Raw genomic sequence first — 26,670 nt, 5'->3', positions numbered from 1 at the left:
CCGTAGCGCAAAGATGGCATCCAAAAGAATAAAATGAGACGTTCGTACATTTCAAACTGGACTATTCAGAAGAAATAAACAACGAAAGTTCTTTAAATGATATTCAGACATTTCTCTCCATAACGTTTCGGTTTGGAATGTTAAATGTTTGGAACGCTAAAACATGCTGACACAGAAAAACTACAGAAAACAACCCCCCCAGCAAAATCTTTAGGAGGCCAAAACTTTTGCACAGCACTGTACTTCACATATTGTTCACGCGGATGTGCAATCGGAGTAAACCCGATTATGATATGAATTAGGTCAGATATGAAGGTTGCGGAACAAACAACGATAAGAGAGTAAACAGTCAGGGTTTCGTTTTTCTCAGGGTTTCAGGAGCTATAATGTTTAGGCCACGCCCACTTTAGCTTCAAATCCAAATACGGATAATTGTAGCACTATGGAGTTCGCGACCTGGTCGCGAAAAAGACCGGCGTAGCCGCAACCTCACGCTACTTGTTTATAATCTATTGAAGAATCGATCAAGAAGTTTATTTAGGAAGCGGACCGATGTCACAGTAGCTAAAATGTTATCCGCTAAATATTATGGATTAGCATTAAAAAAAACAAGGAGCACTAATTGACTAAACTCACGCTTTCAAATACTGAGACTCTATATGATTCTTATGGCTTGCCATCCTGTCAGTGGCTAAATGACGCCAAGCGGTGACCTAGCTGGGAAAGACCGGACATACACACGTCTCATAGAAACGCTGGAAAGATATTGAAACGTTGTTGTTTTCAAGACGTAAAATTTTACGATTACAACATTGTAAACAAACTCGAACAAAGTTAGCTGGCTAAACCTGTCCGTTACAGGCAACTCCCGAGTACGAACGTGAACTAGCGATCTCGCATTACCTAGCTAGTTTCTTGATGTAGAATTTACATAAGATATGTAGGGTTGTTTTTTTTTTTTAAAGCAATATATATATATATACTAGGCATGTTAGCGAACCAGAAAGGTAAGCCTGTTCAATTCTCAGTTAGTTCACTGATATGATAGTTAGCTAGTTAGCTGAGATGACCGCAAGAGATGGAGCTTCTCGGACCAGTTATCCATCCTGACTGCCTTTAGCCGCACCCTTACGTGTATCAGATACAGACACCGATACTGATACTTTTCCCCCACTATCAGCCAGTGTGCGCTTTTGATTTACCGATTTCAAGCTCGTCGTCGTCAGTGAGGATCTCGGCGTTCGCGACGGGCGCAGGAGGCTGACACACACGGAGCTGGTACGCTAAAAAAAGACAGAAAGTGACAGACAAGAAGTGAGAGGCTGAAATGTGAGAGAAGTCTAAGACCAGCGCGCAAAGCAACAGGTCCAACAAAAACAACAAAATGCATCATAATACACTCGCACCACAAGACAGAACAGGAAGCAGTGGGCAGCAGAATATGGGGGTGTAGCGGCTCATTGCGACACGCTTCAGAATCTTCTCCCAGACGGCACGAGGGTGGAAATCTGCGAGAGGGCAGGCGGGGGTCATCACACACTTCACACTGCTGGTGGCGTTGTGAAAGCTATAATTATGAGTTTAATTTGCAGAACGTATTTTAATCAGCTGGAAAGACAAAGGATTTTATACAGTATCTAGAGAAATCATATGGAAATTACGTGTTTTCACACGTTTAGACACAACCAAAAGTAAACGGACAGTCGGTTCTGTTGTGGAACCATTGCGGAAAAGTCCCTTTCATTTTCACATGGGATTATGTACATAATATGTGATCTTACTCACAAACTATTCACATAATTCCAAAATCAAACCACCTGCCCTACATGTGAACAATTAAATCAATCATGCGGGGGGAAAGAATCACATGGAAATGAAATGATTTACTGGGGGGAAGAATCACATGGAAATGAAATGATTTACTGGGGGGAAGAATCACATGGAAATTAAATAATTCACTGGGGGGAAAAGAATCACATGGAAATGAAATGATTTGCTGGGGGGAAAAGAATCACATGGAAATGAAATAATTCACTGGGGGGAAAAGAATCACATGGAAAGAAATAATTCACTGGGGGGAAAAGAATCACATGGAAATGAAATGATTCAATGGAGGGAAAAGAATCACATGGAAATGAAATGATTCACTGGGGGAAAAGAATCACATGGAAATGAAATGATTCAATGGAGGGAAAAGAATCACATGGAAATGAAATGATTCACTGGGGGAAAAGAATCACATGGAAATGAAATGATTCAATGGAGGGAAAAGAATCACATGGAAATGAAATAATTCACTGGGGGGAAAAGAATCACATGGACATGAAATGATTCACTGGGGGGAAATGAATCACGTAAAAATGACGTGAATCTTGTACAGAAAAAAAAATTCACGTGGAAAATAAATGAATCGTGTATTGGAGATGTGTATTCAACATGCATGGAAGGAGTCTCCAGTGTCACTGCTTTGTAAAGCTTTAATTTCACAAGCTATCACTTTAATTTGATGTTTTCTGGTTTCTCGGATTCTGCTTTGTTTTTTTCTTTCTTCCTTGTCTTAACTTCAAGAAGGGAAAAAAAAGAGAGGCTGGTGAAGGAACAAATGTTTTTTTTTTGTTTTTTTTTTTAAAATTGCTATAACATAAGTGAGAGCAGGATCTTGTTTCATGGACATCGCACAACTTTAAATGTAACTAGAAATTGATAAAAAGTACAAAAGTAAATTTTTGAATTCAAATCATTTTTAAATAATTATCAAATTGCTTTTGTATAAGAGGTTTAATCTACACTTACACTGCACTGATTCTTCATTAAAAGACCTCTTTAAGAGTATAGACTTTGCTGAAAGCGCTAAATTCTATATAACATCGCAGGATTGGACATTTTGTGATCCTTTGTGATCTTTTGTGGGTCGTTTTTAAATTTCGTTACAACTCCAGGAAACGTGTTTTCCCACAGCGAGGAAAAAAAAAAAAGAAAGAAGAGGACGATATCTGTGACATTAATGGCGATTGTGCTGATGCGTTCGAACTTTGCACAATAAAACATTACGGCACGGAGGGAATTGCAATAACGAGCTCGCAGTGCAAAGCTCATTATGAATTTAAAAGACAATAAAATGAAACGGTGGCAGTCCCAGAGCTACGTTTCTCTTTCTTCGCTCCTAAACTTTCTTTTTTTCTTTTCCCACGGACGCTCGTAACGCCCCGGTCCTCCGTCCTCTCGCCGCTAAAGATTGGGGACGAAGCCTTCCGTTCGAGTGCTTATTTGATGAGCATATCGGGCCTGTGAGCGAGTAATTGCCTCTCTCAGCGTGTTCTCCGAGTCCGCGTGTGCGATCTCGAGAGGGATAGAAGGTGCTTTTGGTCTTGCGAGTTTTACGAGCTGCTTTCCGTCTCCTCGTGAAAATGAGATGAAGAGAACAAATCACTGTTATACGTTTTCAGATTCCTGTACAGGCTCATAAAAAGCAAATAATTTGTATACTACATTAGTGCTGAGTTCCCAAATCTTCTCCGATTCTTCACTACTGTGTGGCTTCGCTAGGCCCATGAGTGCTTTTCTGCTTTAATAATAATAAGAAAAAAAGTTAGCGGTTTGTTTTGACACGTGGAAAGCTTTAGCTCTGGTTTATCAGGGTTTCTTCTGTCGGACCTCAGGGTCTGACCATTAGAATGAGGAATTCCACAGCGCTGTGGTACTGAAATATAAATCACCCTTAACATTTATTAGATAGATATACAGACAGACAGACAGACAGACAGACAGACAGATAGATAGACAGACAGATAGACAGACGGACAGATAGATAGACAGACAGATAGATAGACAGACAGACAGATAGACAGGCGGACAGATAAATAGACAGACAGACAGACAAATAGATAGACAGATAGACAGACAGACAGACAGACAGAAGATGGATAGATATAGATAGACAGACAGACAGACAAACAGATAGATAGATGGTTAGATAGATAGATAGATAGATAGATAGATAGATAGACAGACAGATAGACAAACAGATAGATAGATAGATAGACAGATAGACAGACAGATGAATACTGATAGACAGATAGATAGACAGATAGATAGACAGACAGATAGACAGACCGATAGATAGACCGATAGATAGACAGGCAGATACATAGATAGACAGACAGACAGACAGACAGACAGACAGATAGATAGACAGACAGACAGACAGATAGATAGATAGATAGATAGATAGACAGACAGACAGATAGACAGATAGAAAGATAGACAGACACAAAGATAGACAGACAGACAGATCTATTAAGATTTGGCCAGGTGTATTTTGCACATCCATCCACCTGTGAAATATTTGTGTAATATATTTAACATCTGATTGCCGGATGCAGCTGCAGCGACTGTCACCATGATGGCTGTCTTTAACTATAGCAATTTCCCAGTGAAATAAAATTCAAATCTGCCACATGCCCCAAAATGGTGTAAACACAAACAGTAAAAAGCACGAAACGAGCATTATCACAAGGAAAGGGCATTAAAACAGACAAATAATTTCCGAGAACAGCTGCTGTTTCATGCAACCTATAACACATAACTCACTGTGTAGGTGTCGGGTCAGGAGAAGATGATAAAGCATGGAATATGAAACCAGAAGGTAGAAACGGCGCTCACCGTGATAATGCAGAACGAAGAATCCGCTGGTGCTGAAGTCGCTGTGGAACTTGAGGAGGACGTGGTTCGAGGTGCTGGAGACGGCTTCCGTTACTGAGCTACCGCTGAACTGACCAAGCTGAGGTGAAGTCTGGTCCGGGCCGTCCCTACGGCATAAAGAATTCACGGTATTACAAAGTCGCAAGCAAATAACCCGTGCTTATAAATATCAGAATGACTTTCTAAGATGGCGCTAATACACGGTCTATAACATTTATCAAAACAATGTCGTTTTTACTTCTGTTTTGATGCACTACACCTATAAATAACACCATTTTGTGTGCAAAACTTATCGTATACATTTTGCTTTATAACTCCTGCATAAGGCAAGCACTACTACTACGCTGTCTCTCTGTTGACTTTATTGCCAGTTATTAGAAATGCAATTAAAGATGGTTTAATAAGACACAATCAGTAGAAACTTAGAAAACCAAACCATAATGGATCTGGCTTTTTTTTTTTTTTTAATGTTTCTGAACGTTTCACTTAAATTTTTGTATGTCTCAATAAATTTTTACTTCAGCAGTCCACCGAGGTGTTTCCAAAAAGCCTCTGGCTTTGATGAGGTTGCAGGTAAGGTTTCCATCTGATGACTCTTCCATGCAGATCATGCAGATCACATCAGAACGGTGCACCAAAGTTGAAGCGTCTTGCACGGTTGATGAGTGTGAAGAGTCAGAGAATCTACCACGCTCTGGATTTGTTATTCCTAATGACAATTCTTGACCTGAGTAATGAGTCCTAACGAGTCAATTAAGGCCTAACGTCTTAATTATGTTCGGAGACTTTAAAACCTGAACAGGGTCCAAAGTTTTACTACCATTACTATTTTATTTTCGTCTTTTTTTTTTTTTTAAAGATGCTTTAACATTTGCAGAAGCACACTGACCTCCTCCTTTCTACTTGAAGACTGGACATAAAAACATTCCCATAGTCTCACCAATAGATGTCATTTCCAAATATGAATGCTCAAAGACATTCCTTCACTGGTCTCGTTCTCCCACCTGATGCTTGGCTTTACAGGCCACTCATTCCTTCCTGCCAAAGCCGAAGTGATGGAATATGAAGGGTTTGAAATGTTGCCATGTGAACGCGGCGCATGCCATGTAAGAATCCATTTAATTCAATTTGCAGGCACACTAATGTGCTACACCGTGAACATCTGCCTCGCATTAGACGCCGACGCATTAGTGAAAATGCAACAGCGACAAAATTCTCTCCTCAGCACCGTTCAGAACCCGTGTGGAACGTATGATTATTATTCCGTTTGACAGGAAAGAATACAAAAAAAAAAAACAACTGTGTGACAATTAGCTTTGAAGCTTCCGGAACTGCTAGCAAAGGAAAAACCAGGAAGGAAATAACCTCTAAACACCCCTCAATTATTCTCAATTTTTTTAACTTTAATTTCAATTCTTTAAAATAATGTAAAAAAAAAAAAAGAGGCATAAATGTGTATATTTAGCATAGCACAATCTTGCTAACAGCTTGATTTTCACAAACAAGCAAAAAGCTTCTGATAATTAGTAGACAATAAAGCATAGCATTTATTTAATGGGGTTCTAAGCTCCGAGAGTATCCATGAGCTCTTACAGGTCAAGTTTCTTCACTTCACTGCTGCCATGGCAACAAGAAGCAGAGATGTCATTATCATTATATCCATTGCTCTTGAAGCGTCTTGCCACTGGAAAGTAAAAAAAAATAAAAAATAAAAAAATTCTTCATTCTGACAGTACGTAGGCACTGGATGAAATTTCTCCTGGTTTCCCCAAAGTACAGTTGATTTCATCTCTTGCTCGTGATACAATAAACTCCTGCAATGATGCATGACTGATCCTTTAGGACCTCTGATCTTAATGGCCGCATTAATCAATTTGCACATCGTAAGAACTGTAAGTATTTGTCCGATCGTTTATTTCACTCATGAAAGGCATGCCGTAGATGTTTGGAGGAGATTTGTGGAGGTTACTTAAAAGGAGAAGACCTGTAAGGATCATTCTATTAGATGTAAGGACTGAAACACTCCCTGCTGTGCTGTTATAGGAAAATAACCAACAACAGTGTGGTGTGCTAAAGTGGAGCTGTTGTTATTGTTACTACCCTGATGTCATTGCCTCACTCCAGTCACTCTCTCACCAGCCTCTCTTGGGTATTTCTCTTGGAGCTAGATCAAATAAAATCAAGATGATGTTGATGCCAATGGCGTCAGCCGGGATGCCTCTGCCGCTAACAAGACTAGTCGGTCTTGTTGCTAATTTGTATTCCTGAAATACCCTTAAAATATTCTTCAAATATAATGCCTCCTCCATCTAGTGGCAGAGGCATAAAAACAAAACAATGTAGATTTTCAGATTATCAGGATACCAGAAAACATTGACAGAAAAACTGAATCTCGAATCTCGGATCTGATGGTAGGGTCAGAATTTGGCATCAATAGCATGAATCCATGGACCCAATCTGCCTTGAGTCAACAGTACAAGCTGGTGATGGGGACATAATGGTGTGGGGAATGCTTTGAGGAAATCCATGGCACTAACCTGCCTTGTGTCAACAGTTCAGGCTGGTGGTGGGGGTAAATGGTGTGGGGAATGGTATTGGAAATGTTTTTGGGAATCCATGGACCCAACAGGCTGGTGGTGGGAATATAATGGTGTGGGGAATGGTATTGGAAATGTTTTTGGGAATCCATGGACTCAACCTGCCTTGTGTCAACAGTTCAGGCTGGTGGTGGGGATAAATTGTGTTGGGAATGGTATTGGAAATGTTTTTGGGAATCCATGGACCCAACCTGCCTTGTGTCAACAGTTCAGGCTGGTGGTGGGGGTAAATGGTGTGGGGAATGCTTTGAGGAAATCCATGGCTCTAACCTGCCTTGTGTCAACAGTTCAGGCTGGTGGTGGGGGTAAATGGTGTGGGGAATGGTATTGGAAATGTTTTTGGGAATCCATGGACCCAACCTGCCTTGTGTCAACAGTTCAGGCTGGTGGTGGGGGTAAATGGTGTGGGGAATGCTTTGAGGAAATCCATGGCTCTAACCTGCCTTGTGTCAACAGTTCAGGCTGGTGGTGGGGGTAAATGGTGTGGGGAATGCTTTGAGGAAATCCATGGCCCTAACCTGGCTTGTGTCAACAGTTCAGGCTGGTGGTGGGGGTAAATGGTGTGGGGAATGGTATTGGAAATGTTTTTGGGAATCCATGGACCCAACCTGCATTGTGTCAACAGTTCATCCTGGTGGTGGGGGTATACTCGTGTGAGGAATGGTGTGGGGAATGCTTTCAAGAAATCCATGGCCCTAACCTCGCTTGTGTCAACAATTCAGGCTGGTTGTGGGGGTATAATGGTGTGGGGAAAGTTTTTCTGGCACACACTGAGCCCCTTAATACCAATCAAGCATATTATGAATGCCGCAGCATTGTACATCTGAGTATTGTTACTGACCACATCCATCCCTTTATGGCCATCTTATAATCGCTACTTCCAGCATGATAATGCGTCACGTCACAAAGCCATCTCAAACTGGGTCCATGAACAAGACAAGTTCAGTGTACCTCAGTGGCCTCCTCTAGGTAGGCATAATAACTGTATTCCCAATATTATGGAATGGTGATAAATTTTGGTGTCGACACTATTTCTCCGATACTGTTCTTCTGACTCGCAGCAAACGTCTTGTTTTTATTAGGAGCGATCAGTTGAAAGATGTCAATCTTAAAATGATGGTTTAATCCATGGTGATGTAAAGAGTAGATCTTGTTCCTCCTGCTGTATTTAAAGAGAGAGGTTGGCAAGGATCTGTTGCAGTGGTGGTTATTTTTGTCAAGACCCTTTAATGATGTCTTTTGGAATAAAGATGCTAGGTCTGATTTTAGTGGAAGTGCATTTGGCTAATTTGATGACTGGAGATGGAGGATTGCAGTCAGCTGGAAAATTGCACAATCGTCCTCAGGCACCAAGATGTTAATTGCCTGATGGTAAGTGTGCAGTCGATAAACATGAATATGAAGAAGAGTTTGGGGAATAACTGTACGTTATAAATGACAATGGAAAAGTATGTACGGTTTTAAGAAGTTTGCAGTTCGCAAAATATTGTTCCTACGGATCTATAACACAAGTGAGAACAGGAACTATCTTTGCCCATTTCTTACCACACAGTGATGTAGTCGTAGATGGGCTCGGTGTTCAGTACGGTAAAGTTGATGTAGATGCCGTTGCCTGGTGGGACTCTGATGGTCCACGTGCAGTCCTTCAGGTTGGGGTAATCGTCAGGGTGACCTGGGGAGTAGATGGTGCCCTCCAAAGCAGTGAGATTTCCACCACAAAGTGCTGAGAAAGCAGCAGAGAACAAAAGAGCACAATAATGCCACTTACACCAAGGACTTTTTCCTATAGCCTTGTAAACAGCACTCTTGTCTTTTAGCTCCATGTCCATGGCCCTGCTGTGTGTTAAAGAAAGCACGCTCTGGAGTTACAGTCTTGCTTTAAAAAATTTTTAAAGGTCAAAGCTCACAGTAAATACTGCAGTGTGGGACGCTCGAACACAAAGAGAAGAAACTGCAACTCTCAAGAGCCTTTGTTTAGCCATGTAGCGCCTACACACAAAAATAACCACCGTTCAAGTCCTAAATGTCAGCTAGTGGGGTTCTAGCATCAGCGTGACCAAGCTAACTGCTGAGTTTCATGCCTTCCTAACAATCACGTGCCAAGAAATCAGATCAGGCATGTACTGTATGCTAGAGAACACGATCGGTTTGGTGTATCTGTGTGTAGAATCAAGTTTCCCTCACCGTTACGATGCAAGGAGCAGTAAAAAATGCAAACTAGCGCCTGTCACAGAACATTCCGGTTAGCAAACTTCCGTGCTCAGAATCAGCTGCACCTGTTCCTAGTTAGCAATCTTATTATGTCTCATTACTCCGTGTTTATAAATACACGCACTCCTGCACCTTTCCAAAGCCTTGCCTTGTTCCATTTTAGTGCTAGCGCTAGCGTTTTCCGATCTTGTCCTTGTGAAAATGAATGTTTACTTAGCAATTAGCGGAGAGTCAGTACAGTTGGAACATTTCTGCTTTTACAGTTAAGATGAAATAAACAGACTTTAGAACTGTTTGTCGGTCCTTTTCTTTAACGACATGAGGTCTAATTCTCCAAAGGGAACAATAATTGGACATTTTAACGCAAATGACTAAACTTCAGCGCGTCGTCTAGTCGTGTTCCTGACTCTATTACAGTATAAGATCTTTACACTGTTGACCTGTGGCTTCATCAAAAGACTATTCAGACTGCCTACAGTCTCAATCTTCTCTTCTTTCTGTACTCCGAGACTGACATCAGCCTTCACTTCAGGCTATAAATCAGCCCTGATGAGCGGATAATATTTATAGATACGGCCTTCTTATCTAGAAAGTGTTAGCGAATCAGTTTCACACGTTTGTAGCCTAGTTAATTAGAGTAGAGCTTTCGCCTGAGTAGCTGACTGGAATTACATCCAACATGTAAAACAAACAAAAAAGCAGAAAGACTTCCAGAGCTTCCAGTGAGGACTTTGGTTACCTTCGCAGCGAGGGACAGGGTGATTCCAGTTCCTGCTGACTCCATGCAGGCAGGTGAGCGAGGCCTGGCCGAGTAGCGTATATCCCGGCTGACACTGGAACCAGATGGTCATTCCTACGCCAAAATCCGTGCCCATCACCTGGCCGTTTCGGAAGGGCCTCGGATCCGGGCAGCGCTGAAGCTCGTAGGCTGGAGAGTGAACGGGAATGTTGGAATCAGTGCCTACTTACCTCTAGTTACGCTCGATACCACTACAGCCGAGTCTCAATACCAGTATGTCCATGTCTCAACTCCTATATCGATACTGATAGCAAAATACGCAACGTACTCAGTATTAATAAGTCACGGACATTTTATTTAGCTTGATGATTTTATATGAAGTGAATACGCTAGCTACAGTACATTAGTCAGCTCGGATCGCGTATAGTACGTGTGGAAACAGTGCAGAAGTACAAGTTGTTTGTTGTTATGAGCTGATTGTGGATGATCGTCAAGGACATAGTGGGTAAGAGCAGTCTAGTTGTCTGGGGACAATTTTTTTTCCCGCCTAGCCTAGCCTAGCCTAGCCTAGCCTAGCCAGTGTATAATGCTAGCAACGAATTGCTCATGCGGAGTTTTCTAGTCAAGATTATATTTGATATTCCTCTTGATATCCTATAATCATCAGTAATCGAGAAACACGTAAAGATCGCCGTCATTTTGCGGCGTTTGTTGCAGACTAGGCTTACGTCACATGGTATCACTTGATAACCGATACACACTGTTACTATCGATGCATCCGATTAAAACATTTCAGCTGAATTTTTACATGAAAATATACTTCAAGGTGGCACACTGCGGAATATGTTTGCTTTTTTTTTTTTTTTTTTTTTTTTTTTAATTCTTCCTTTAAAAAATATCACATTTTGGAAACAGACTGACAATAGAAGAGGACAGATTTAAAAGGCAGGACGTTTCCTGCTGAGCCAAAGGTTGAGGATGGTGTTTCATGCTGAGACAGGGGATTTTATTCAATTTAAAGTTTTATAAAAATGGCAACAAGCTCCTGTGAAAACAGGACGACGATCAATTTAGATTGGCACGGTGCACTTTAAAATCCCTTCTCGCTTAAAAAATTTCAAAGTGTGATATCTGAGCGGCTGTATCCTAAATTGAGGTGTTCAGAAAAACCTTCAAGGGGCGTTGGGATGATCAAAATCGATACACAAACCCGACCGAAGCGTGTAATCACAGTGAGAATTCAGAAGTTCGGAATCTAAGTTTAACCGTGGCCTTCGGAACCGACGGCTCTTACTGTCGTAGACGATGTGGAAACCGGCTTTGTTCTGCGAGTAGTCGCTGTGGAAGATGAAGCTCGTCTCGTGGGTGGTGCTGAAAAACGACTCGGGAACGACGGAGCCGCTGAACCTGTCCATCACGGTGCCTGAATCTGAACTCCCACTCCGAACCTCCAGATAGTCGTGTACGGCCTCGGTGGAGAAATTCAGGAACTGCAGGTGAATCCCTGAAGGACAGAATGAAGGACGAAGGCAGAAGATGGAATGATACCGGGGTGGACGATTCAGTAGCACTTATTTATTTATACTTGCCCAGTGGATAGGAAGGTGTGTGTGAGAGAGAGGGAGAAAGAAAGAAGTTGTAGGAAGAGATAAAACAAGTACAGACAGTAGGCAGAGACGAAAATAAAATGAAAAGACAAAGAAAGAAAGAGAGAAAGAAAGAGAGAAAGAAGAAGACAAGTAGGAAGAAGTGAAGGAGAAACAAGAAGAGAAAGGAGAGAAGGAGAGAGGAGGAGAGAAGGAGCAATGAGAGAAGGAGATAGGTGAGGAGGAGAAAGGGGAGAGGAGGAGAGAAGGATGAAGGAGTGAAGGAGAAATGAGAGAAGGAGAATGGTGAGAAGGAGAAAGGAGGAGAGAAGGACGAAGGAGAAATGAGAGAAGGAGAGAGGAGGAGAAAAGGAGAAAGGAGGAGAGAAGGAAAGAGGAGGAGAGAAGGATGAAGAAGAGAAGGAGAAAGGAGGAGAGAAGGAGAAAGGTGAGAAGGAGACATGAGAGAAGGAGAAATGAGAGAAGGGGAAAGGAGAGAAGGAGAGAGGAGGAGAGAAGAATGAAGGAGTGAAGGAGAAATGAGCGAAGGAAAGGTGAGGAGAGAAGGAAAGAGGAGAGAAGGAGAAAGGAGAGAAGGAGAAATTAGCGAAGGAAAGAGGAGAGAAGGAGAGAGGAGAGAAGGAGAAATGAGAGGAGAAAGGTGAGAAGGAGAAAGGAGAGGAGGAGAGAAGAATGAAGGAGTGAAGGAGAAATGAGAGAAGGAAAGGTGAGGAGAGAAGGAGAAAGGAGAGAAGGAGAGAGGAGGAGAGAAGTAGAAATGAGAGGAGAAAGGTGAGAAGGAGAAAGGAGAGGAGGAGAGAAGAATGAAGGAGAGAAGGAGAAATGAGAGAAGGAGAGAGGAGGAGAGAAGGAGAAAGGTGAGAAGGAGAAAGGTGAGAAGGAGAAAGGAGAGGAGGAGAGAAGGATGAAGGAGTGAAGGAGAAATGAGCGAAGGAAAGGTGAGGAGAGAAGGAAAGAGGAGAGAAGGAGAAAGGAGAGAAGGAGAGAGGAGGAGAGAAGGAGAAATGAGAGGAGAAAGGTGAGAAGGAGAAAGGAGAGGAGGAGAGAAGAATGAAGGAGTGAAGGAGAAATGAGAGAAGGAGAGAGGAGGAGAGAAGGAGAAAGGTGAGAAGGAGAAAGGTGAGAAGGAGAAAGGAGAGGAGGAGAGAAGGATGAAGAAGAGAAGGAGAGAGGAGGAGAGAAGAATGAAGGAGAGAAGAGAACTAGAGACAGACACAGAGCTGTGAGTGGATCCGAGGCTGTGAGACACAAACCGAAGCCCACAGGAAGTCGGACTGTCCAGGTACAATCCAGGCCGCTTGGGTAATTTCCAGGAAAGCCGGGACTCAGGATGACGCCGGTCATGTCGGAGAGAGAGCCGCCGCACTCCGCTACGGAGACATCACACATCACACATCACACATTACTGACCCTCATCTCACCACACGGAGACTAAAACATAAACATTACATCTGCAGGACGGGGGAAAGGCGGAGTCTTCCACAGAGATCAGATTATTCTCCACTGTCTGAGACTGAGACTGATCAGACACGAAGGAACACACAGTCGTGTCTGTACATCAGAAAAAAACTAGAAAAAAGTATCAGCTTTATGTTTTAGAGTCGAACTGAAACCGAGCTTTCATCTGTCTGCGTAGGAAGACGAGCGTAAACAATTTCACAAAGAAAGAAAGAAAGAAAGAATGAAAGAAGGGAGAACAGAGAAGGGAAGAGGAGAAGAGAAAGAAAAAAGAGAGAAGGAGAGATGAGGAGAGAAGGAGAAAAGAGAAAACAAGAAGAAATGAGAAAAGGAGAAATGAAAGAAGATGAGAGGAGAGAAGGAGAAAGGAGAACATGAACAGAAGGAGAGAAGGTGAGAGGGGGAGAGAAAGAGAAAAGAGAGATGCAGAGAGGAGAACAGGATGAGAAAGGAGAGAAGGAGAGAAAGAGAAAGGTTCAAATGGGAGGAAGGAGAGAATGAGAAATGAGAGAAGGAGAGAGGAGGAGAGAAGGAGAAAAGTGAAAATGAGAGGAGGAGAGAATGAGAAATGAGAGAAGGAGAGAGGAGGAGAGAATGAGAAATGAGAGAAGGAGAAATGAGAGAAGGAGTTGGAGGAGAGAAGGAGAAAAGTGAAAATGAGAGGAGGAGAGAATGAGAAATGAGAGAAGGAGAGAGGAGGAGAGAAGGAGAAAAGTGAAAATGAGAGGAGGAGAGAATGAGAAATGAGAGAAGGAGAGAGGAGGAGAGAATGAGAAATGAGAGAAGGAGAAATGAGAGAAGGAGTTGGAGGAGAGAAGGAGAAAAGTGAAAATGAGAGGAGGAGAGAATGAGAAATGAGAGAAGGAGAGAGGAGGAGAGAAGGAGAAAAGTGAAAATGAGAGGAGGAGAGAATGAGAAATGAGAGAAGGAGAGAGGAGGAGAGAATGAGAAATGAGAGAAGGAGAAATGAGAGAAGGAGAAATGAGAGAATGAGAAATGAGAGAATGAGAAATGAGAGAAGGAGAAATGAGAGAAGGAGAAATGAGAGAAGGAGAAAAGTGAAAATGAGAGGAGGAGAGAATGAGAAATGAGAGAAGGAGAAATGAGAGAAGGAGAAATGAGAGAATGAGAAATGAGAGAATGAGAAATGAGAGAAGGAGAAATGAGAGAAGGAGAAATGAGAGAAGGAGAAATGAGAGAAGGAGAAATGAGAGAATGAGAAATGAGAGAAGGAGAAATGAGAGAAGGAGAAATGAGAGAAGGAGAAAAGTGAAAATGAGAGGAGGAGAGAATGAGAAATGAGAGAAGGAGAAATGAGAGAAGGAGAAATGAGAGAATGAGAAATGAGAGAATGAGAAATGAGAGAAGGAGAAATGAGAGAAGGAGAAATGAGAGAAGGAGTTGGAGGAGAGAAGGAGAAAAGTGAAAATGAGAGGAGGAGAGAATGAGAAATGAGAGAAGGAGAAATGAGAGAAGGAGAGAGGAGGAGAGAAGGAGAAATGAGAGAAGGACAGAGGAGGAGAGAATGAGAAATGAGAGAAAGAGAAATGAGAGAAGGAGAAATGAGAGAATGAGAAATGAGAGAAGGAGAGAGGAGGAGAGAATGAGAAATGAGAGAAGGAGAGAGGAGGAGAGAATGAGAAATGAGAGAAGGAGAAATGAGAGAAGGAGAGAGGAGGAGAGAATGAGAAATGAGAGAAGGAGAAATGAGAGAAGGAGAAATGAGAGAATGAGAGAAGGAGAGAATGAAGAAAGAGGAGAGAGAGAAAGAAAGAAAGGAAGAAAGGAAGAAAGGAAGAAAGAATCATGAAGATATTATTTCTTGCCTGATACACAGTGAATCATTAGCGCATATAAAACCCCTCTCGGTTTGTCTCCGCCTCCCGCAAACATTTTTTGATGGTTCGATGACGTCTAATAGCACGCATCTCCAACGTGTAAAAGAAAAACTGCAGTTCAGCGGTCAGAGAAACTTTTTCCTTAATGAAGGAATGAGCGTCGCTGCGGAGGACGATCATCCCTCTCGCCCTCTTTCCAGATGGTGTGACTATCCGGGTCCGAGTGTGGGAGTCTATTCGTGTGTGTTTCAGTAACAAGTGTGTAACAACTCCAGCCGCAGTTCTGTGGTGCAGATAAACTGATTCGTCACTACCGAACACTGAACTGCGCACTTACACTGGATCACTGGATCCATCTGAAATTCACTCTCATGTCTAACTCTTAAAACGCACCTATTATGGGATTGAAACGTGTCTCATTTTGTTTTAAAGGTCTCATACGATAGATTTACACGCATCCGAGGTCAAAAAACACTTCAACGTGCTCGTCATTTAAACTGCAGCGTTACCTTTCTTCCTCCCAGTGTCACAAACGACTCGTTAAACGATTCGTTCTAAAGGATTCGTTCTAAACTCCTCCTTTCAGAGAGCATACTCTGCTCTGATTGGTCAGACGTCCCCATCTGTCACGACTGGTCCAGCGCTGTCAGCGAGCAGCCGATGAAGACCAGAGGCGGGGCTTTTTGTTACAAACCTACGTAGGTTCGTACAGGAAGTAAAGTCTGGAATCACTACCGACTCGATTCAGCCGTTCAGAATCCGTTGGACACTGGAGACTCCTTCCGTAAAACGTTACATAAACGGCCCCTTACGGAAAACTCCACCGTCTGAACAATTAGACAGGGTTTAAAAAATGTGAACGTCAGAGGCACTGACTCGTCAGCGAACCGTGGCAGGTGAATCAGAGGTAGAATTTTGACAAAGCGACCGCGATGCTAATCGACTCGAGCATAAAAGAGAGCGCAAAATGTCGTTAATTCCCATTTATCAAATGAACGAGCGCCGACTGAAAAGGACGTAGGACGTAAGAGGATGTGAAGAGGAAGAACACGACGTTCCCCTTTAGAAAGCCCGAAAAAAGAAATGAGATAAAGGAAACGAGACACGGCATTGTTCTAGCGCTTAGACAGCTGTAATAATAACAACTTTAAAAAATTAAGGTGCTGAAAACAAATGAGACGGAAACACCAGGGAGGTCTATCGTCGGGTTTTAAAAGCGGCGTAGCGTAGCAAAGTGCGACGCCGTGAGAAGCCCGACAGGAAGCGTTCTGGAAAAGAAGAAGAAGAAGAAGAAGTAATAATGAAGCATACCCAGACAGAGAGGCGCCGGATAGTTCCATCTTCTGACCGGTCCTGGCATGCACGTTATATACGCACTTCCCTGCGTACAAATCGGAAAAAAGGGATCGGTGTGTGAAGTCAAATTTAAAAAATGAATAAACAAACCAAAAAAACACCAACACAAGATTTGGAATAAAGGTGTAATAAAACACACACAGGAACCCTACAGAAGACAAATTACGGTCACGTGCTACTTCAGCTATGAGGCGGGGAAGAACAGGTATATGATGTCATGATGTCATTATTTCCTGGTTTAAATGCATTTTATTCAGAAATAACCAATAATTATCATTCCAACTTTTAATAATGAGGCTTTTAATGTGTATTAAACGCAGTTTTAGACGTCATTCGAATTGAAGTATTTTCTAACTTTTTTATTTAAAAAGTTAAAAAAAAAAAAATAAAACCACGCCCATTGGCATTTTTACTGGGGAAAAAAAGAAGAAACAAACAAACCAAAGGAAGAGGGATGACAAAGATAAAAAAAAAACAACAACAACAAAAAAAGATTTTCCTCCTGTTCTAAAATCCGTTATTTTAATGTATATTTTGAAATATAAGATCACGGTAATAGTAATAGATAAAAGAAGGAAACTGTGAGTAAATGTTAGGCTGTTATCATGATAAGAAGATTAGATAGTAAAATAAACAATATTCAAATAATACTGCTGGGACAGGGGGTAAATATTTCTGTCAGGTCTCCTTAACTCTAGCATACGTGGCAATTTTCACCTTGTGAGGACTTAATAATAATAATAATAATAATAATAATAATAATAATAATAATAATAATAAAATAACAATAATCAAAATAAAAAATTAAATAATAATAATAATAATAATAATAATAATAATAATAACAGTAATCAAAATAAAAAAATAAATAATAATAATAATAATAATAAAATAAGAATAATCAAAATAAAAAATTAAATAATAATAATAATAATAAAATAACAATAATCAAAATAAAAAAATTAAATAATAATAATAATAATAATAATAATAATAATAATTACTTCTACTACTACTACTACTACTACTAAAACTAATAATAACAATAAATAAAAAAAATAATAAATTATATTAGTTTGTTTTGCTATAAATTTAAGGTGAAATAAAAGTGTTAAATATTCAGTAAGATTCTCATACATTTTGTAAATATTGCTAAAAAATGAGAGCAAACTTACCAATAACGAATGAAGGAGAACTGATAAGACACTGTGTACAGTATTTTACACATAAATTGACGATTTATTCGTTTTTAATAACCACAAATAGCTTGGATCAAAGGGACATTCATTACAATAATGAGTAGATAAAGTATACCTCGTGTCTCCGTAACCCTACAAATACGGGACAGTGCTGGACCTGAAGCAAACTTTATTCTGCTCCACATGAACAGATTTTGGGACTTTATTTCAATAAATATCGCAAACATTGACAATACATGAGAGAATTTAGCAATAATAAACGCAATAAGAACTGAAGATGTGAAGGTGTGTAGTTCAAAAATGAATGCACTATTTATGGCACGATAAGGACTTTGTGGTCACCTTCAGCGTGTATCCCTGATCACACTGGAAGGAAACGACGTCTCCGACGATGTAGCGCTCGCCAATTTTCATACCGTTGTTGGGGGTCTGCGGTTCCGGGCAGGAGTCCAAACCTATTGCTTAGGACACAGGAAACGCTCTTCACTAGTCAGTAAGGCAGACTGAAGAGCAACACCGTTGTTTGATATTCCACGGAAATATGTGAGAATTATCAGAAAGACACGAATCTGCGTATTCGTTTAAGCCATACCTGCGTACTCCAGGTGAAATCCCGCTCCCGAAACACTCATGTCTGTCTGAAACGTGAGGTACAGGTTGTTGGACGTGCTGTTCAGAAGCGGTGGGATGGTGATTCCTGAAAGATGATTTGCCACAAAACAACACAAATAAGCGATAAACTCGTGGCACAAGAGCCCTCGAGATCCTCGTAGGACGTCGACGCGAGTCACTTAAGATGTCTCCGTCCTGTCAAAGCTGTCAGCGGTAACACATCAAGCGAAAACGACATAACGTTTGATGCGAATATGCGAAATTAAAATACATTTCCCCAGGCTTTTACGAAACCTTCTCTGATTTTCTTTGCACTTACTTACGTCGATAACCCGCCTTAAATGACCGAAACGCGTTCACGGCACAGCTGACGTACATATACTCTAGCCACGCCCTCGAACCTCGACGGAAGAGTACAAAACGACAAAATGACGAACGAACGCCGCAAGAGCGCAACCTTCGGTGTGCTAAACGTTCCAGTAATGCAGCTCAGCCACCGCAGTGCATCAACTACCTACCGTAGTCACACACCTTTCTAGGGCGCCGTTACTTTTGTCCCGTTCCAAAAGCTGGACTTATTCGTCTTAATTGACGGATTTGTTTTGGATTTCGGTTCAAAACGTTCAATAAACTGGTGAGCGATTTAAATACGTAAATAAGCGATTTCAACTTGACGACGTAACGCGGCTATAAAAGTCACGTGACTCGTCGACGACGATGCGTTTCGAAGCCGATCGATCGAGGTCCGTATTACCGCGGCTCCTTGCACAAACTCGGGAGCGAAACTAACGGGACATCGGTATTCGAGTGTAACCCGGAAGTAGGTGTGGCCTAAACTGTATGAAACCGAAACCCTTTGAATCATGGGAGCGTTCATAAATTTTCAGATAATTCGCCATGATTATTTTTATTTGTACGAATATTTGAAGAATCAACAGAAAGAAAGAAAGAAAACGATGAGTCCATCTGCGATCCGAATCCGTACTCATATTTGTTTAACGCACATGAACTTTTCATTTGAATTCTGCATATATGTATGTTTTCCCATCCAGACTGCATTTCCTCTGTATGTTAATTAGCCAAGACTCTGAATATCTGAGGATCTGACGTGTTCTCTGCAGGGAAATGGTGACCCAGCTTCGCTTCGAGACACCACTGAAAGAATCATTAACACCAGAAATGTGTGTGTGTGTGTGTGTGTGGGGGGGGGGGGCAAAAAAACAAACCCTACATTAGCATCACCTGCAAACAGATTCCAAAAGCAAGTATAATTCAACGTCCATAATCATCGAAAAGGTCAGGAATCGTTACAGAAAATATCCAGACCTCTTTACTCAGAATAAAAGGAGATATAAACGAGAGGAAACAGGAACTGAAAACTCTGACGGCTAAAACGAGGCCTCGTTGACCCTCGGACCTGAAAAAAGAGATCGTGAGCATCGAGTTACTGCCCTATTACTGTTCTTTTATTTTCCTTTTAGCTCTCGATTTAATCTGTTTTTTTTTTTTTTTTTTTTGCGAGCGATATAAAAACCGTCCTTGCCAGGCGAGTTCTTAAATGAAATAAACCTGACAAGGACAATATTAGCATTGTGGACTTATTTTAGATTTCGCCGGAATTCCCACGCCGCCTGTCAGGGGAAATTGTGCTCCCGAGCTAAATGGATGGCTTCTGGCGATTTACGGTATGAAGACAAACACGATTTTTAATCGAAACGATAAAGGACGTATTAGCTACTCGACAGGCGAGACGAAAGACGGGACATCTGTAAACATGTTCCTGTTTGCTCGTTGGTAATTCACATTGACAATAAGACGACGTTTCATTTCATCTGCACGTCAATTATTATCTGCACGTTACGGCGACGCGACGAACTGCTTATTACGCCAGAGTGCTGTTGAATGCTCGGTTCTGATGCAGGTTTATACCGTATTAACGTGCTCATTTGAATATGTTATCGTTTCTATAGTAACGACGCACCCAGGGACTTGTGGTGAAGCTGTAACGACGACTGGAGAAGGATTCTTCAAAGGTTCATCGAATAAATAAGGTTCTTAGTTTCCTAAACAGCACTACGAGTTCTATTTGTCCGTTTTTCCGAGTCCAAATCAGAGCCGGTGTGATACTTTTAGTGCGTTTTCAATTTGGTTTGGCTGGAAGATTGCCAGAGGAGCATGTGGAACTGAGAACGTCCTCGTAAAACTCTTCCAGGCATTGGTCGGAAATACAGACACCGCAAAAGCGATAAACAGTAAACACAGAGCTGGTTCTAAGAGAGATAATTATATAAAATAGCTAGTTTTTGTGTCGCATCCAGCGTTTATTTTCTGTTTTTATTCGTTCAAATCTCCAGAACACACTGTGCTTTGGCTCAGGTTGCGTCTCACGGTTCAGTTTAGCAGCACGTGTCTGCAACTCAAAATACAACCGTGTTTGATTCACGAGTCGACTCCGAGTCGAATCACTTGCTACTATGCTGAGCTCGGAAGTGGACTTGTTTTGTTTGAGGGAGGAAAGTATTATTATTATTTTTTTTTTTTTTCGATATTTTTTCTTCACAACAAACCCACAAAAGTGTTTCACTTTACTAAACCCCAACACCCCACACACACCAAGAATCCATCATCTTGACCCGAACGCAACACGAGGGTTCAGTCATACTCCTTCGGCGAGCCGTTTCATCATCCATGTCCTCCATCCATCTCTCGCCAAACATTTCTTTAACCTCGCATTCACTTCCGAGGCTGATTAAACGTCGACCCGTCTACAATCCTCTCCCCGTTCTTGCATTGCTACCCTGCTGCTCATGGACCTATCGATGCGTCGCGCGCCGTGACGTCTCGAGTATTGATGGGCTTTGGATGCCGAGCAAATCTCTTGAAAGCTAAGTGCCATATGGTGCGAGAGAAATCCTCTGAATAACCCCTCTCGAGTCGACACGCAGCTGAGACAAACGAACTGTTGCACGTCCAGACGGCCGAGCGACTGTAAAGCGCTCTGGATAGAGTAGCACCGAAACACGACGCCCGTGCTTTATAACGTAGAGCTGCGAGTGCTGCGGATACGGAATGAATCTGAACCGCGCGTTTACAGCAGGCTGAGAGAAATTCGATGTTTTTTTTTTTAGTGCACATCATATCATCGCCTGTCGTTTCTGTGCCAAGTCTTGGCGACGGTCCCTACCTGAGTAGCTGCCAAGTCTCGGTGCGTTACTGTCAACGCCGTCGTAGAAATCCAGCGAATCCCAGTTGTGCTCCGTGGAAAACGTTACGACTGTGATCTAGACGAAGAAAATTCCACTGAAGTGAGGAACACATCTCATTCGTCCTCTAAATATCACGTCCATAAGCCATTAATGACAGAACGACAAACCTGGCCAGGTGTTTGATCACCGGTTTATATTAAATCACAGGTTTCTATTAACCGGCGCACTCGTTCTAATATATTATCTAGTTATACGAGTCGTTTCTATAGTAACGACTGCCAGCAATAATGGAAGGAGTCTCCAGTGTCGGCGCTTTGAGACACTGGTGCAAAAAATGTACGTTCATACCCGCTATAACTTGTTCCACAATGCAGCTCTAAAGGGATAAATAAACAGTACCTCAGATCACTGTTTAATAAATAAATATTGTAAATATTGGGGGGAAAAAATGGCGGTGGTTTAAGAGAAACAAAAGACGTGTTGTTAAAGGAAAAAGAGTCAAACGTCAGGGTTTATCACACCACACCGTTGCTGATTATTTTCCTGTAACATCACGACACGGAGCGTTTTATTCCATACTTACTTGGATTCCGGCTCCTTCTGGTACAAAGACCTTCCAGACACAGTTGAGGTGATTATCGTAGGGTTCGGGGTAACCAGGAGATAGGATGGTTCCTCGGCGTGCTGTTAGGACACCTCCACAGGGAACTGACACACACACACACACACACACACACAGATACAAAGTACAAAGATTTAAGGGAACTTTGTGGCGTAAAGAGAAACATCAGCGTACATACAATATCAATTTCTCTGACTCGGTGATCTTCTGCACATTACGACGGCTCTTTAACGAGGAACGTTCCGGCACTTTCGCAAACCGACGGAGCTTCGGCTCACGAGTAGAGGACATCGGAACAGCTTTCAGGAGGAAAACGGCTATTTTCCATCTCAAAGGAACTCAAAGTAAAGACTACGAGGTGGTATTTAGTTATTCAGCTTCCTTTCGCGAAGTATTTAGAAAGGCTCGTCCGTCAGATCGTTATGTATTTGCTAGACCAAGGTTTTCTTCACTGCTCTCCCTGACTAATCTCTCTCGGGCTATAAAAATCTCCGCTGAAGGCTCGGCCTATCTGAGAGCTCGAAAAAAAGTCCCCCCGATATTAATGTGACTTTGGGCCTCGCTATTAGTCAAAGGCTACTTTTTCATCCTTCACTTCCGCCGTCCTGGAGTATATGAGTAAATCCTCCGGACGCTCCGGATCCTCTGCTTCTTTTTAAAAAAAAAAAAAAAGTCTGGGTCTGATCTCCATAGAACACATTACGAATTCGTCATTTTCTATTATTCAGTCACGCTTCACATGGGAGTGAAGACAGTAGAGCACACGTGATCCGTCATCCGTGATCCGCCACGCCGCCTGTGAGAATTGTTTCGTAGCGCCAGGCGCTCGTTCTTTCGCCGCAGAATAGCTGGCAACGAGCGCGCGCCGCTTCTCCTTCATCTGACAGGATACGATGCATATACGTATACGCTGGTGAATTTTACCTACAGGCGTCCTCCCTCCAGAACGTTTCGTTTCAGCGGCAAGAAAACGAGTGGAACGCTTCATCGCACCCCCCTGTTATTGATTATTTCCCTATACACGGTGTGATTTATTCCATACTGAAAACGCGGTGAGTCACCACGGACCGGAGAAGAAGAAGATGAAATCACGCCAGAAGAGCGAAAGACGAGACAGAAAAGACGGTTTTAGTACTCGTTCCAGTACCTTCTGTTTTTTTAAATTTTTTTTTTATTTACTCTCGCACCTGTGAATATACACACCATCAGGAGGCTCTGACTGTTTTATGCAAATTTATGGAAATTTTTTTTTTTTTTTTTTTTTTTCCCCTAGGGCGGAAATGAAATACATTTCTGAAAATAAAAGAAAGAAAGAAAGAAAGAAAGAAAGATTTTCACTTGACGCATTGTAGAATATTCAGATACAATCAGTTGACTGAAATAATTTTTATGATTTTTGAAAAAAATATTTTTTTGTTTTATACATTTTTGTGAACCGTTACATATATACAAGAAAAATACAAGAAAATCTTGAGACTTAAAAAAAAAAAAAGAAAAAAAAAGGCAGCAACAAAAGCAATCCCCTTTGCAGCGCCTCATTATTTAATTCCCCCTTTTTTTTTTTTTTCCCCGTCGCAGTTTTTAGCTGGCCAAATCAATGCTATTATTCAGCGCACTGCGGTTTCCAGCGCATCTATATTCCACCGGTGAAGTGCGTGCTCCGGCGTGTTCCCATGATAATCAGAAAAGCTTCCAACCACCTTAATGTCATCGTTAGCCGCCAGCACTACGAGAGAAACGCCGGCGTGACTCGAGAACACGCCGCCGCATCACGGAGACGGCTTTCCTTTCCGCTCTGCTCTTTCGGAACGTTTAACTTCACCTGTTTGTTAACAGCGAGCAAGACATAATGATCTAACCGGGTATCGCGCTTGCTGGCGGTGACACGCTTTCGTCGTTAATTAAACCCAGCACACCTAATTATCTATTACGTGCCATTAGCAGATCCACGGTGACTGTGCTGTCCAGCTATAAATACAACCCTGATTTACAGGCAGAGAAGGGATAACTGTCGAGAAAACATTTGGGGGAGTGCTGTTAGAGGAAAATAATCAGGCGCTGATGCCGTGTGATGAAGTGATTTATGTGATGAGTCACTATCCCCAGCCCAAAGTGGAGTATTCTCCCATAAGAGCACTCTTACACAACACTTCCTTTTTATTTACTACCAAATGACACGTCGTATTTTTTTTTTATCCAATTATAGCTACATTTAATGTCTGTGAAGCAAGTTAGCTTCTGTTATCACTTAGATTATAGCTGATATAAATACGAGTTATTCCTTCACCAGCCTCGCCTTTTTTCCTCGCTTGTACAGTTAATAAGACAAAAAAAAAAAACAAAAATGCAAAAAAAAAAACACAAAAAAAAACAAAAACACAGCATGCTGACTGCTACGAAGCTCTGACACTGGAGACTCCTTCCCACGCATGTTAAATATCACAAAATGTCACAATATCAACGATTATTTCATCGTTTTTTTTTTTCTGCTAAAACGACGACGTCTTGGCGCGTTTTTGTTTACGTGAAGCGTCCGCAATACAAGTCGCCGTGAACCATAGAAACCGTTACCATAGAAACGATAACGTATTAGAACGAGTGCATGGTTATAGAGAGTTAATCGACACCTTCTGATTCGAGAAACGGTATAAAATCCTATAACATTATCCTTATAATCTCATAATGATGTTTTCTAAGGAGAAGAACAGACAGAAGGGAAGAAACATGCAGGTTGGTTTCCAATAGCAACCCCCTTAACTCTCTCTCTCTCTCTCTCTCTCTCTCTCTCTCTCTCTCTCTCACACACACACACACGTATGAATGTGACACATGTACACACTGCACCTTCACTGTAATTTAGCCTTTTCGAAAGAGCAGGGACAGGAGAAGACTACAGGTGCCAGTGAAAAGATAACAAAGCGCTGTTTTCAGTCAGTATTCCGATCTCACACGTAACTACAGACTTAAACGCGACTCAGAATTTACGCGCACACGCAGTGGAGTCCGAGTGAAACCGTTCGAGGCCAAACATATACTGTAAATATAACGAATATGAATGGATTATTAGTATCGACCCTTTAACAATGTAAAACAATAGCTTGCGGCGGATCGAGTGCTGTTGTCTGAGCTGCTGAATAACGAGGCTGGAAGCCATATTGTTAAACTGAACCAAGTTCGCAGCGATTACACGGACTGCAAACCTGTAATACTTAATAAAAAATAGAAAGCTAGTTTTTGTAACCGTACATGTGAAAAAGAAAGAAAGAAGGAAAGAAAGAAAGAAAAATGCAGACAGTATTGCAGCATTTAGGTTTTCGAGAAGGTCAAAGACAATGTAATTGAACTGAGGAGGAGATACGTCTTAATAAGGAGTGAATTTTACATTTTTTGGGCTGGGGATAAAATTATTAATAAACATGAGCTGTATAAATAGCAGAACAGTGCATGGTCAGCTTATCCTTCAATCGCTCCCTTCATAAATATTGGCGCTCGTAACTTAAGTTGCTGATTCCGAATGTGACTCAGATGGCACATCAGTGACTCTTTTGTTTGATTTACACGTGAATACAGGATTCGATTAAGAAAATGTCAAGAAAAGAGCAAAAAATAAAAAATAAAATATACACGATGTGACAAATTTTCATTCTTATAAAACTGCTATTAACTTAAAGAACATAACTTAAGAAAGTATTTTGAAAATGTAGGACAACGTGCCGGAGAGACATTTTCACCAAAATAAATGGTGGTGTAGTGATTTTATATATATATATATATATATATTTTTTTTTTACATTAACCCAGCATCTTTCTGTCCATAATCCTCAGCAGTAAAATTAAAGATAAAGAATTGGACACATACCTGTGCATAACGGCACCGTGCCATTCCACTGTGCCAGGCTGTTGGGCACGGACTCACACCGGATGGCGCTGGCGCCGTGTAACACGTATCCAGGGTTACACGCAAACAGCACAACGGCACCGAGTCCAAAATCGCTTCCAATGCGCTTTCCGTAGCGAGGCTCGGGGACCGAACTGCACTGGGAAGCGCTGGTCCTCGGTACAGCTGGAAAAAGCTCAGAATTCTAGTCTCTGTATATTCTTTCTATATAATTAAAATATAGCGTCAAGTAGCGATCGGTGGGCCCAAGCACTGAGGCTACAGCCATGTCTCATGAACCAGTATTGATATATCTCAAAAATTTGCCTTGAATGTAAATTGTAGTCTACCTGATTCTGTGACACCATCCATAAGGTAAGTAACGATCTCTTAATCAGGGTATATTGTCATGATGGTGTATCCTTACGCACCGAGTTTGCAAATGGTCAATATGTTAATATCTGAGACTGCATGCACTAGCACTTTACCTTGGTAGACAAAATGGAAGCCTTTGGCAGTGTCCGGACCCTCTGCTGTGAACTTTATGGTGATTTCATTGCCAGCACTCAGAGGCAGCGGTTCGCCTTATAAAGGAAATAATAATGTTATTTAAAAAAAAAAAAAAATAGGCACAGGGAGTGCTGTGA

The 26,670-nt window shown here is 41.6% G+C and overlaps 1 protein-coding gene across 1 annotated transcript in view; it reads right to left on the bottom strand.

Moving 5' to 3' along the window:
- Positions 1-26,670, bottom strand: part of csmd3a (CUB and Sushi multiple domains 3a) — a 345,806-nt gene that overhangs the window by 67,798 nt on the left and 251,338 nt on the right. The window contains exons 34-46 of the mRNA XM_053610949.1: positions 26,512-26,607; positions 26,006-26,209; positions 22,108-22,232; positions 21,503-21,599; positions 18,299-18,403; positions 18,049-18,167; positions 16,463-16,532; positions 13,109-13,225; positions 11,543-11,752; positions 10,249-10,437; positions 8,844-9,021; positions 4,663-4,808; positions 1,203-1,283 (exon numbers count right to left, since the gene is read on the bottom strand). Coding sequence (XP_053466924.1) covers positions 1,203-1,283; positions 4,663-4,808; positions 8,844-9,021; positions 10,249-10,437; positions 11,543-11,752; positions 13,109-13,225; positions 16,463-16,532; positions 18,049-18,167; positions 18,299-18,403; positions 21,503-21,599; positions 22,108-22,232; positions 26,006-26,209; positions 26,512-26,607 — 1,737 coding nt within the window. The remainder of the gene's footprint in view (positions 1-1,202; positions 1,284-4,662; positions 4,809-8,843; positions 9,022-10,248; positions 10,438-11,542; positions 11,753-13,108; positions 13,226-16,462; positions 16,533-18,048; positions 18,168-18,298; positions 18,404-21,502; positions 21,600-22,107; positions 22,233-26,005; positions 26,210-26,511; positions 26,608-26,670) is intronic.

This window comes from Ictalurus furcatus, chromosome 23, assembly GCF_023375685.1.
Source record: "Ictalurus furcatus strain D&B chromosome 23, Billie_1.0, whole genome shotgun sequence".
In the NCBI taxonomy this organism is placed as follows: Eukaryota; Metazoa; Chordata; class Actinopteri; order Siluriformes; family Ictaluridae; genus Ictalurus; species Ictalurus furcatus.
Note: the sequence above shows the minus strand (reverse complement) of the source record. Positions and strands in the feature narration are given on the sequence as shown.